The sequence below is a fragment of the Dromiciops gliroides genome, chromosome X (assembly GCF_019393635.1).
Source record: "Dromiciops gliroides isolate mDroGli1 chromosome X, mDroGli1.pri, whole genome shotgun sequence".
In the NCBI taxonomy this organism is placed as follows: domain Eukaryota; kingdom Metazoa; phylum Chordata; class Mammalia; order Microbiotheria; family Microbiotheriidae; genus Dromiciops; species Dromiciops gliroides.
In genome coordinates this window covers 27,651,339-27,664,638 of record NC_057867.1, presented here as the reverse complement: position 1 = coordinate 27,664,638, position 13,300 = coordinate 27,651,339, and the positions used below count along the sequence as shown (strand labels likewise).

Here is a 13,300-nt window from a genome sequence, read left to right as displayed (position 1 = left end):
CCAAAGTCAGTCTGGGTTGGTGGGCTAAGGCCTGTGTTGGGATGTGGCTGGCAGCTTGAGGTGTGTTGGATGAAGCCAGGCGGGAGGTGGGGGGGAGCCCAGGGAGAAATGGGCTCTTGCCCTAATTCTGTCACTAAGGGGCCCAGGGCCCCATGGGTAACCCTCTGGGGCTCCATTTCCTCAACCATTTGTACCAAATGGTTCTGGAGGCCAGAAAATCCAGGTTCATAGCCCAGCTCTGGTATTTACTAGCTCTCTGGCCCTGGCAAACCCACTGCTAGATGGTGAGCCTCAGTTTCCTCATCTGTAAAATGGAGAGGTTAGACTAGATGGCCTCAAAGTTCTCTCTTAGCTCTAGGATTATCACAGTGCTTTTAAAACCCTCCTATTCTATGGTCTAAGGTCCCTTCCAGTTCTGACTTGTTATCTTCCAAGGAAGGGCCTTCTCACTGGTGACTTTTGGCGTCCTGAAGACACGATCAGCTCTGATATTCTGTTCTAAGGTACCTTTCCCTTTTGACATTCTGCATTCTAAGATTTCTCCCAACTGTGCCATTCTCTGTGCCAATGCCCCTCCAATTCCAACATTCTCTGTTCAAAGGTTCCTCCCAGCTCTAACACTCTATGTTAGGATTGGAGTTGAGTCTTGAAGGAAGCCAGAAGGTCAATGTTAGGAGGGAGAGAGCATTCCAGGCATGGGGGACAGCAAGTACAAAGGCAGGGAGGCTGGAGATGGGGCATCCTGTTTGAAGAACTGCATGTAGGCTGGTGTAGCTGGATCACAGAGTTTGGCTATGGGGAGTCAAGTGGACAATGCAAAAGTTGGAAGGGTTCCAGGTTGTGAAGGGCTTTGAACCAAATAGGAGATGTTTTCATTGATCCTAGAGGTAATAGGAAGCCACTGAACTTTATTGAGTAGGCCTGGTCAGACCTGAGCTTTAGAAAAATCCATTTGGCAGCTGAGTAGAAGATGGATGGACTGAAATGGGGAGAAACTTGAGACAGGGGAGGCCAAGCGTGAGGTACTGAGTGTCTGCCCCAGGGCATTTTGTGAGTGATCCAAGGCCGAGACTCAGCAGGGCCAGATTGTCCAGAGGATAAGGAGGCCAGAGGCTCCAGACAAGAGTTATCAGCCTCAAGGGCCTGGCATGCAGAAGCCTCCCCTTCCCATGTATCATCACTGTTAGGTTTCAGAATGGGAGCCCCTCAACTTGTCCTTTTTCTGGGCTGGGCCTGCCCAACTCCAGGTGAAGGAGATGGAAGTGCAGTGTTCCTGTACTTTGACCTCAAAGGAACAGCACACAAATTCTCACCTGTTGGTTATATCTTCCTTAGACAGGATGCTGACTTGCCAGGGTGGAGCAAAGTATCTCTACCATTCTAAGTCTGAGACTTTGCAAAGTCCATCTAGCCCAGGGCCACTTTTCCCAGCTCCTTTGGCACAGGGACAATTCTCGAACTCTTGCCCTTTTCTTCTCTTCCTGTTGTACTTCCTGTCCTGGGCTTCTCCCTCCTCTTTCCCCTCCTATTCCTAGACTCTCAGACTTGTACAGACCATCTGGGTCACTTCCTCATGTGTGCCCAGTTCTTTCTGTTTTCAGAGAACTATGGTGGGGGATGGTGTGGGGACCCAGTTGGGTCATGCCCCTTATTTCACAGATTATGGAAAGGTGAGGGATTTACCCAAGGTCACATGTGCTTTCTCCCTTCCCCCTTCTCCTTCCTTCCTCCCTCTCTCCCTCCCTCCCTCTCTCTCTCCCTTTCTCTTTCTTTCTTTCTTTCTTTCTTTCTTTCTTTCTTTCTTTCTTTCTTTCTTTCTTTCTTTCTTTCTTTCTTTCTTTCTTTCTTTCTTTCTTTCCTTCCTTCCTTCCTTCCTTCCTTCCTCCCTCCCTCCCTCCCTCTGCAGTCAATACACACCTGCATTGTTTTGTATCTGCCTAGAATTCCTTCATTTGCTCAATAAACATTTATTTTGAGCCCACGTACCTTAGATATGACATTGAGTCCTGCCTTTGTGGAGCTTATACTAAAATGAGAGAAAAACTGTAAAGCTCTTAGCATAGTGCCTAACACATAGTAGATGCTATATATATGCTATCATGCTGCTGCTGCTATAGTAGGGGTACAATCAATCAATTAATCAATAAACCCAGGTGATATAGGCCAGGCCTGACTCAGATCAGCCCAAGTTCAGGTTCAGGACTGGGATAAAATCAGACATTCACACACCATTTATCAGTTAACAAAAAAGAAGTTTACTTATTCAGCAAGGATACAGCATTGAGTCAGTTGGGTGTGACTTTCCTGCCTCTGGGTTGGCCATATTGGTGTCTTGGTCAGAAGCTCCTCACTCCTGGTGAGCAGACTTTTGTACTTAGGCTACTACAATAGTGGGAAGAGCCTTGTGGCAGGCAGCTCCACCAGCAGGTACCACAATAGTGGGGAGAGCCTTGTGGAAGGCAGCCCCACCAGCAGGTACCACAATAGTGGGGAGAGCCTTGTGGAAGGCAGCCCCACCAGCCGCTATTCAATAGTCCATGTGTGAGGTGAAAAGGATCTGCCCAAGTCAGGTAGCTATGTCAGAGAAGAGAAGGGGGCATATTAGAGAGATGTTCCAAAGTTAGAAATGATAGGACTTGGCAAAAGCTTGGCTATGGGGATGAGAGTGAGGGAGGAGTCAAGGAGGATGTCTCAGGGCCTAGGAGAATGGTTGTACCATGGACAGGACAGTTAGGAAATGGGTGACTTTGGAGAGAGCATGAGAATGTCAGAAAGGAAGAGAATAAGAGGAAAGGGAGAAGAGGCACTGATTGTGGAAGGCCTTCTCTAGGATTTTAGCCACAAAAGGGAGTAGAGATTGAGGAGGAGAGCCGGAGGGGATGAATGGATCATGGGAGGGCCTTTTTGAAGAAGGAAAAGCCTACATGTGTATAGGTGGTAGAAAGGGAGTCAGCAGGCAGGGACAGATGGAAGCTTAGGATGAGAGTTGGGAGGCTAAAAGAGAGGCCATAGAATGGGAACATGTGTATGCAGAGGAGGGGAAGGAGATAGTGGCAGGAGGCACGGAGTGATCTGAGATGAGGAGATGGGGAGATCAGGGAGCTCTTGGGAAGGGCCTTTTTGTATCTGTAGATAAGAGGTGAGGTTCTCAGCTCAGAGGATAAGGGAGGAGGAATCACAGGAGGCTTGAGGAGGGAAGACAAGTGACTTGATCAGGGACACGTACAAGCATTGCCTTGTTACAGTGAGGGCCCTGTTGAGATTAGGTAACAGAAGTCTGCAGTGGAGTGCATGGGAAAGGTTTCAGAGTTCTCCCCTGCTTTGCTCAGCAGCATGTGAGTAGGAAGGAAGAGAGTGGGAGTGTGAGGAGTGGGGAGTGATCCAAGGCCGAGGCTCAGCAAGGGCAGATTGTCCATAGGATAAGGAGGCCAGAGGCTTCAGACTAGAGTTACCAGCCTCAAGGCCTGCAGGCACCCAGCCAGATTAAAATGGCTTTGGACAAGGTTTAACAAAATAAATAAAAGTACAATAGGAGAAGACATAAGGCTTGTTAATTTGTCCTTTTCCAAGTCAATATGAAGCCAGCTGGAGTCTGACACCACTGTTGTAAATGATGCCCCCAAAGGTATTGAACCTTGAAGACCCTTTGGCTGGGCACTATTAGGTTTTTATCAGAGAGGGAGGAAAAGGACCCATGTAGACAAAAATATTTCTAGCAGCTCTTTGTGTGGTGGCAAAGAATTGGAAGTCGAGGGGATGTCCATCCATGGGGGAATGGCCCGACAAATTGTGGTATATAAATGGGATGGAATACTATCGTGCTGTAAGAAATGATGAGCAGGTGGATTTCAGAAAAACTTGGGAAGACATATGATCTCATGCAAAATGAAGTGAGCAAAAGCAGGAGAACTGTTTGTTTATACAATAATACCATAAATTCAAATGACTGAAAGACTTAGGAACTCTGATGAGGAAACAGGGGGCCCACCTTCTGATAGAGAGGTGATAGACTTAGGGTATAGATCGAAGCATGAGTTATTTTGGACTTGGCTGATGTGGGCATTTATTTTGCTTGATTCTAAATATCTGTCAGGTTCTGACTATAATCATCAACTTTTCTTCTTGATCATTCAGTAGGAGAAGGGGAGCTGGGAGGGAGGAGAATTTGGAGCAACACATATAATTGGGGAAAAAAAAAGAAGAGGACAGTGTAGATTTCTATGGATTCGCCATGGTATCAAGAAGGGGAAGGGGGAAGACTGTGGGCAGTGCAGGGGTGAGGGCCTGCTGGAGGGGCATGGTGAGGATGAAGAATGGGGCTCGGGGTTGCAAGGCAGAGGGAAGGGGGTATGGCAACAGATTGTGATCGGATGAAGAAATATAAAAGCTCATGACTATGGAAGTGGAGTTTTGTGGGTGATGATGAACAAGGGTATGGGCATCTCTGAATATAGCTGAGGTGGGGTGGAGGTAAACTGAGGAAGCAGGAAGTTAGGGTATTTGAGGTCGGTCAGTGAGTTCACAAGCATTTCGGAAGTTCTTGGCAGTCTGATGGGAGAGGAGATGCAAACCACTATGAGACAGATCCAGGCTATTTTGGAGTTACTCTTAGAGGGAAAGCACTAATGCTAAGGAAGACTGGTTGGGAAAGGCTTCTTGCAGAGCGTGGGACATAATGAAGCCAAGAAAGTTAAGGGAGATGGGGCAGCTAGATGGCGCAGTGGATAAAGTACCGGCCCTGGATTCAGGAGGACCTGAGTTCAAATCCGGCCTCAGACACTTGACACTGACTAGCTGTGTGACCCTGGGCAAGTCACTTAACCCTCATTGCCCTGCAAAAAAAAAAAAGAAAGTTAAGGGAGAGATGAGGTGGGGGAGCATTACAGGCATAGGGGGCAAACCAGTGAAGGTGCTGGTAGTTGGGAGATGGAGTGGGGCAGGGAGGGGGTGGTATGGTCAGGCCCGTGCTTAAGGGAGATCGATTTGGCGGCCCAGTGGGAGATGGACTGGGTCAGGGAGAGGCTTGAGCCTGGCAGATCCACCGGCGCCTCGTCCTGGCAGGGGGTGATGAGGGCCCAGGCCTTGGTGGTGGCAAGTCAGGGGAGAGAAGGGGGCTCTGGAGGAACACCAATATGTATGCTAATGTTCTTTAATAGGAGACCAGGAGTTGGGGAGAGAGAAAGGCTGTGAGCGAGGCACTGAATTCATTGAGGAAGCAAAGAGGGTGTCCTGGGAGTTTGTAGAGAACAGCTACCACAAGCTTGATTGTGTGATTAATATGGATTGTAGGAACTTCAAATGAGGCAGCATCTAAATTGTAGAAACGCACCAGTTGAGGCCACGGGAGTGATAGAGGTTGTCAAAGGAGAGAGGACAGAGGGGCCATGGATGGGTCCTTGGGAAACTCTGGAAATGTGGTTCTGGCCCAGTGACCTCTCACCCTTACCAGGGGTGTGTGTGTGTGTGTGTGTGTGTGTGTGTGTGCACGTGTGCACTCGCATGCGTGTGTTTGTGTCTGCTTGTATATTCCTTCTTGTGTCTGTGTTTCTGGGGGTGACTGCTTGGCTCCATTGTGAGAGGTAGGTGGGACTTTCTGACTGGCCTGGGAATTGAGAGTTGCCTCTGACTCAGAAGAGGGACTAAAATGGGACTGAGAATCTTTTCAGGCCCTTGTTGTTGTTGTTGTTGTTTGTCCTTCATTCTCGAGGAGGACCATGATGGATATCATGACTTGCAGTGAATTGGATCTAAGTGAGGCAGGGCCGTGCAAGGTCACCAACCTCACTCTCTCCTCCAGAGCCATCTGGGTCTAGTGGTAAGATTATGTATCAGGACAACTGGAGATGGCTCTGCATGTTTAAGGCAATCGAGGTTAAGTGACTTGCCCAGGGCCACACACAGCTAGTAAGTGTCTGAAGTGAGATTGGAACTCAGTTCCTCTTGACTCCAGGGCCACTGTGCCACCTCGCTGCTCCCTTCCAGGCCTTAAAGGGGATAGATTTGAACTCATGTCCTCCTGAATCCAGGGCCGGTGCTTTAACCACTGCGCCACCTAGCTGCCCCTAGTTTCCCTTTGTGTAAAAGCGAGATCAGACTGAATAGCTGATCCCCTTCCAGCTCTGACATCTTGGCATTCTAACACTGGGCCTTGCCTCTGCCAAAAGGTATTGGCTAAATCATTGGAAAGATGTTCTAAACCACACCCCACCCCCACCCCTAGGCCACAGATCGCCCAGAGGGAAAGGTGGGAATACAGGGTATATTACAACCTTCCTCTACCAGGCAAAGCTGAGTTGAGCTACCTGCTTGGGCAGGATCATAGGCTCCTAGCTTGAGACCTGGAAAGGGGACCCTTGTAGGCCATCTAGTCCCACCCCTTATTTTACAGAGGAGGAAACTGAGGCTCTGGGAAGGGAAAGGACTTGTCCAAGGTCACACACAGGATCCTAGATCTTAGCTGGAAGGGACCTCAGGGAACATCTAGTCTAAGCTCCTCATTTTTTTTTTCAGGGCAATGAGGGTTAAGTGACTTGCCCAGGGTCACACAGCTAGTAAGTGCCAATTCAGTGGAAGTCATGACCTGACCCTGATGTCACGGTCCTCTTCCAGAATGAAGGACAAACAACAACAATGAGCTACAGTACTAATGCTACCTGTGTGACCCCGGACAAGTCCCTTCCCCTCCCTGGGCCTCAGTTTCCCCCTCTGTAAAATGAGGGGCTTAGGGGGCAGCTAGCTGGTGCAGTGGATAAAGCACTGGCCCTGGATTCAGGAGGACCTGAGTTCAAATCCGGCCTCAGACACTTAACAATTAATAGCTGTGTGGGGCAGCTATGTGGCGCAGTGGATAGAGCACTGGCCCTGGATTCAGGAGGACCTGAGTTCAAATCCAGCCTCAGACACTTGACACTTACTAGCTATGTGACCCTGGGCAAGTCACTTATCCCCTATAGCCCCACAAAAACAAAACAAAAACAGTTAATAGCTGTGTGACCCTGAGCATGTCTCTTAACCCCAATTGCCTCACACACAAAAAAATACTATTTTGACATGTAACTGAAAAAAAACAAAGTACTCTTAAGATTGGAAAAAAAAAAAGCTTGTCCTCCCCAAACCCTGTACATAGCTCCTGTATTTCTAATTATTTTACATGTTTCCCAGCTCCCAGAGGGTAGGCCCAGTGTTCCTGTCTTCCTTGGGTCCTCTTATGAGCACCGTGGCACTCAGTAAGTGGTTAACACTTGGTACTCAGCTATATTGTCTTCCTCCCATACAGTGTAATAGGGGAAAATGTTTTCTGCTTTCTCCCATCCCCCAGCAAAGCATAAAAATGCTTTTCACTCTTCTGCTTCTTCATTAACTACATAGGAAAATAAAGGATTAATGAACTGAATATGCAATTAAAAACTCTATCAATTGCCAGGTGTCGTGGCAGCTGCCTATGATCTCAGCCACTAGGGAAGCAGGGGTGCATGCAGATTAGATGTCTCTTCACCATCTTCTCCCCCTGGGGGTGGGGCACTTCTCAGCCCCATTTTCCAGGCTCTAGCCTGAGGCTGAGACAGGGCCCAATTCTTACTCCCCTCTCTTCAGTTCTAGTGAAGGGTGAGCCCTTGATCTTTGTGAATTCCACAAATACATTGGGATCCCCAAAGTTAAGCCGCTCTTCCATGAGTTTCTGGGCTCTCATTAGAGTGAGCTAAGTGGTGGGTAGTTAGGTAATCATAAGAGGCTGCGTGTCTTAGTGGACCACAAGCCAAATCTGGATCAAGAAGGTGAGAAAGAAGCTGGAGCAAGAGTTTGGCAATCCAGCATCTTGTGTGATGGTTCATTTTTGTCTTTGTCTCCTCGCCTAGCAGGGTCAGTTCTTCCAACTGTAACATACATAAAGATAGGCTGGAATTGCTACAACCCAGAGGTGCCCAGTCCTCTGTTCCAAGTGGTACATACATTTACATACACATGGTGTCCCCTAAGTCTTTTTTTTTTTGCAGGACAATAAGGGTTAAGTGACTTGCCCAGGGTCACACAGCTAGTAAGTGTCAAGTGTTTGAGGCCAGATTTGAACTCAGGTCCTCTTGAATCCAGGGCTGGTGATTTATCCACTGGGCCACCTAGCTGCCCCCGTGTCCCCTATGTCTTAGTGCAATTTCAGGCTATTTCATGCTGTTTTCACTTTTCTCTTCCATAAAATGGGTATGGGGGATTAGGGGACCAGCACATCTTAAAGGGCCTTGTCAGCTCCACAACCTCTTGATGTTTGGAGCAGTACATGCTGGGAGAGGCTGGCACATGGCCTCGCTGTCCTTCTCTCTGGCTCATCTTTCCCTTCTTTTCTATGGCCCTGGGCTTAGGCTCCTGCCTCGTCTCTCCTTGGCAGCCTCCCTGGCTACAGTCTCAAGGATTCTTTGGTATCTCTCTTACAGGGCAGCAGCTGCCCCTATACGTGCCTGCCCGAGCTATGCAGGCCACAGGCCAGTGGCGGCGTCTGGGGGCCCTGCTCTGCATCCTAGCTCTGTGGCCATATCCGGCTCAGGGGGTCACCCGTGTCTACTACCTGGGCATCCAAGAAGTCCCCTGGAACTACTTGCCAAAGGGGAGAAATATCATCACGGACAAGTCAGTGGAAGAAGACAAGTAGGTTCTACCCTGTAGAGTGGGGGCGTATCCAAAAGAGGTGAAGAGTCTTGGGTGTCCTGGCCTCTGCTATGGGTTGGAGAGTGGCCTCCTGGGAATGGGTGACTTAGAGCTTGAAGACCTTAGATTTCTTCTAGTATAGTCTACTCGTTTTACAAATAAGGAAACTGAGACTTGGAAAAAAGTGACTTTCCTACCCAGAATTCAGATTTAAAATGAAGTTCCTTGAATTCCTTGAGTATTCTGCTTTCCCATAGGCCTCTAGTATGCTAACAATGATTCCCATAACTAGAGAACATTAAGGGGCAGGTCGGTGGCACCAGGCCTGGGATCAGGTTGACTTGAGTTCAAATCTGGCCTCAGACACTTACTAGTTGTGTGAACTTGGGCAAGTCACTTTACCGTTTGCCTCGGGTTTCTCATCTGTGACATGAGCTGGAAAAGGAAGTGGCAAAGTACTACCGTGTCTCTGCCAAGAAAACCCCAAATGGGGTCACAGAGAGTCAGACACGACTGAAACAACTAAACAACAACAGGGTTTCCCCATGACAACCTTGTGGGATAAGACATTATGAATATAATGATCTCCACTTTACAGATGGGAAAACTGAGATGTAGAGAGGTGAAGGGACTGGGCCAAGGTCACACAGCTAGGAAGTGGAAGAGCCTTCTGACACAGTGAGCTCAGAGCCCTGTGTGCCCTCCCATCCATGGCTGCCTGGTGTGGATAATTACAGTGCTCACTTTTCTTTAGCACTTTACAATCTAGATCATGTGTTCCATACAGTAACCCCATGAGGTACGTGGTATGAATGGTGGTATGCCCACTTTACAGATGGGAGCCTGAAGCTCAGATCAGCGTCCTGCATGAGTTCACAGCCCGACTCACTGAGTTTGGGGCCAGCTTGCCAAAGCGGATCTCAGTTATGCCACTTCCCATAAACAGGGCTGACGATCAGACAGAGACCATGCCCCCTTCAGCCTGGACTCCCTGGGTTGCAACAGACCTTGAAAGGTTACCTCAGCCTCTCCCTTGCCTCAGACCATACCAATAGCCAGTTTGGTATAGCAGAAGAAGGCTGGTGGTAAAGGTCGAAGACCTGAGTTCAAATCCCAGCTCTCTCATGTATTAAGCATGTGACCTTGGACCATTCCCTTCCCCTGGGCCTCAGTTTCCTCCTTTGTAAAATGAGGGGATTAGACTAGCTGGTCTCTGAGGTCCCTTCTAGCCCTAGATCTAAGATCTTATGTGTGCCCTTGTACCAGTCACTTTCCCTGGGCCTCAGTTTCTTCCTCTGTAAAATGAGGGGGTTGGACTAGCTAGGCAATGTTCCTCCCAGTTCTATACTCCTAAGAGTCAGTCGGCTCACTGTTAAATGGTGATACTGATAACCATACTACCCACCTCCACTGGTTACTGGAGAACAGTTATTTGCCACCCTTAGGGTACCAGAGCAGGGATCCTTTTTTTTTTTTTTTGTGATGAGGGTTAAATGACCTGCTCAGGGTCACACAGCTAGTAAGTGTCAAGTGTCCGGCGCCAGATTTGAACTCAGGTCCTCCTGAATCCAGGGCTGGTGCTCTATCCGCTGCGCAAACTAGTTGCCCTCCTCCCCCAGAGCAGGGATTCTTGACCTGGCATCCCTGGATAGGTTGCAGCGGGCTGGAGAACATGGTTGGGAAAGGCGGACCAGCTTGATTTCCCCTAAGCTTTTGTTTCCTTTCAGAGCCGATGCATTTCTTATTTTGTATCTAAAAAATGGCCCTGAGGAGGTGTCCCAGAGCCTGCCCCGGATTCACCAGCCCAGGAGCTGTGAGCCCTCTGCTCTCAGGAAGGCCAAGTCACTAACACTCTTCTGTTTCGTCTCTCTCTCCCCTAGGGTGGCTGCTGGCTTCCTGGAGTCTGGCAAGAACCGAATAGGGAGCGTCTACCACAAGACTGTCTATAAGGAATACTCAGACAGCTCCTACACGACAGAGGTGCCCAAGCCAGCCTGGTTGGGCTTCCTGGGCCCCGTGCTCCGTGGGGAAGTGGGGGACGTCATCCTGGTTCACCTAAAGAACTTTGCCAGACGCCCCTACACGATTCACCCCCATGGCGTCTTCTACGAGAAAGACTCGGAAGGTCAGCAGTGTCCTCCCCTCCCCAGGCTGGGCCCCTTTTCCTCGTCTGGGGGAGCCTGGAGGGGCCTCTGGTGGGCCCTTCCAGGCCATAGTCAGGAGGCCTGCACTCAAGACCTGGCTGTGCTGCCCAAATGGGCACTTCCTTGCGCTCTCTGGGCTTCAGTGGCCCCCTCTGTGAAATAGGGATGGATAATAACCATGGGATAATAACCAGGAAGAAGCAAATGTGGGGTTTGCAGTAGAGGCCTTGGGAAGTCTGCAAGCTGGAAAGCCCAAGGGGACTCTAGAGATCCAACATGTTTATTTTACAGAAAAGGAAACTGAGGCCCAGCGTGGCTGCGCCTGGAGTCACACAGCAAGGTGGTAGCAGAGCTCCCCATTTAGGGCTCTTTATGTTACTCCTTGATATGGTCCCAGGGAGCAGTCCCGGGAAGGGGAAAGGATTCGGACCCAGGCCAGTGCTGGTCTGGCTATCGGAAAGAGATGGGCATGGTGACTCTGGCACCAGGGCTTTTAGATTGCGTCTCATGGAGATTCTGGGATCTAATGCTGGAGGGGACCTTATGTATGCCTCATCTGGTCCAGCTGCTAATGAGGAACCAGAGAGTGACAGAGAGAGGGAGGGGGAGAGACAGGGAGAGACAGAGGGAAAGAGAGAGGGAGAGAGACAGAGAGAGACAGAGAGAGGGAGAGAGAGAGGGAGAGAGACAGAGAGGGAGAGACAAAGGGAGAGAGACAGCGAGGGAGAGAGACAGAGAGAGACAGAGGGAGGGAGAGAGACAGAGAGAGGGAGAGAGACAGAGAGACAGAGGAAAAGAGAGGAAGAGAGACAGCGAGGGAGAGAGACAGAGAGAGACAGAGGGAGGGAGAGAGGGAGAGAGACAGAGAGAGACAGAGGGAGGGAGAGAGGAAGAGAGACAGAGGGAGGGAGAGAGACAGAGAGAGGGAGAGAGACAGAGGGAAAGAGAGAGGGAGAGAGACAGAGGGAGGGAGAGAGACAGAGAGAGGGAGAGAGACAGAGGGAGGGAAGGGGACAGAAGAAGGGAGGGGGACAGAGAGGAGACAGAGAAAGAGAAGGGAACAGAGGGAGGGAGGGAGGGAGGGGAGCAGTGAGAGAAAAGGGAGGGAGAAAATAACTTTATGAAACCTGAAAAACACCTCCACTCACAAAGGGAACCTATGCTAGGTACTGTGCCAAGTACTGAGATACAAATACAACCATCAAGATGGTCCCGCCCTCAGGAAGCTTGGATTCTAATGGGGGAGCCCAACCCCTAAACGGATGCTGGGAAGTGTGGGGGGCATAGGGGTACCTCCCCACTAGAAGACTGCTGTTTAGTGTTGGGGAGGCCTAGGCCCTGGGGAGGTAAGGCAGAGGCCCATCCTGCAGGCCTGAGGAGCCAGGAATGGAGTCCAAGTTTCCCTGAGGCTAGAGGTGGGCAGAGAGGTGACTTGGCCAAGATCACCCAGGTGGCCTGCAGTGTGGGAGCAACAGGACCCTAACTCTGCCTTGGAGCCTTTGGCTCCCAATCCAGTGTTCTCTCCACCACTAATGTAGTAAGTGGCCTTGGGCCTTAAGAGCTCTTGGTATTTGACCACTGGGGAAAACCCTTCTCGCCTGGGGAAACTGAGGCAGGGGGCGGGGCAGAAACTCCCTTAAGTTGGCTAGTTTGCCCTGCTGGTGCCTCCTAGATCCCAGAATCCCCCCTTCTCCAACTCCAGTGACTTGGGTGTTTTGCTTCCCAGAATAATCTCCTCTTCCCTCCACCCTGCCACCACCTACCAACAACCTCATGCTGAGCAACAGGGGTGAGGAAGAACCCTACCCTTTCTGTTGACCAGGTTCCCTATACCCAGATGGCACCTCGGGGAAGCTGAAAGCAGATGATGGTGTTCCCCCAGGAGGGAGCCACACCTACAATTGGACTATACCTCAGGGCCACGCGCCCACCCATGCTGACCCTGCCTGCCTCACCTGGATCTACCACTCCCATGTGGATGCCCCCCGAGACATTGCCTCTGGCCTCATTGGACCCCTCATCACCTGCAAGAGAGGTAGAGTCAAAAGAAAAAAAAAGTGGTAGAGTCTCCTGGGGAGAGTAGGAGGATGGGGCCAGCCAGAGCGTTTGAGCTATGGGGATGAGGGAGTTGACAACCGTTTGGGGGCTATTGGCAGTAGATAAAAACCCGGAAATCCCAGGCATTTGACAACCTAAACTCTGGCTGGAGAGGAAGTAGACAGGAAGAAGAGCAAGAGAACTAGGTGAGGCCTTTTTGGGGCAGAGCAAGGTAGCCCAAGGGTGGCTTTTCCTGTGTGTGTTCTTTTTGTCCCTGGGGAAGTCTGATGTGCCAGACTGTGCTGTAGAGTGGCCTGATGTCTTGGGCCCAGGGGATGATGACTCTAGCTCACAAAGCTATGGACATTTGGAGTCAGAGGGACTGCCTTCCTCCATGCCTTTTTATTGTCCCGCAACCATTTTATTCCTCCTCACCTCCCTGGGGTCAGAGTGGGGGCTTTGTCTAGAATCAGGGAAGAGTT

At 50.1% G+C, this 13,300-nt stretch overlaps 1 protein-coding gene across 1 annotated transcript in view; it reads left to right on the top strand.

Annotated features, from left to right (window-relative positions):
• Positions 1-438: 438 nt before the first annotated feature.
• Positions 439-13,300, top strand: part of HEPH (hephaestin) — a 76,954-nt gene continuing 64,092 nt past the window's right edge. Inside the window, exons 1-5 of the mRNA XM_043974124.1 lie at positions 439-503; positions 7,162-7,226; positions 8,427-8,637; positions 10,518-10,762; positions 12,604-12,816. Of these exons, the coding sequence (XP_043830059.1) occupies positions 7,208-7,226; positions 8,427-8,637; positions 10,518-10,762; positions 12,604-12,816 (688 nt within the window). The 5' untranslated portion in view covers positions 439-503; positions 7,162-7,207. The remainder of the gene's footprint in view (positions 504-7,161; positions 7,227-8,426; positions 8,638-10,517; positions 10,763-12,603; positions 12,817-13,300) is intronic.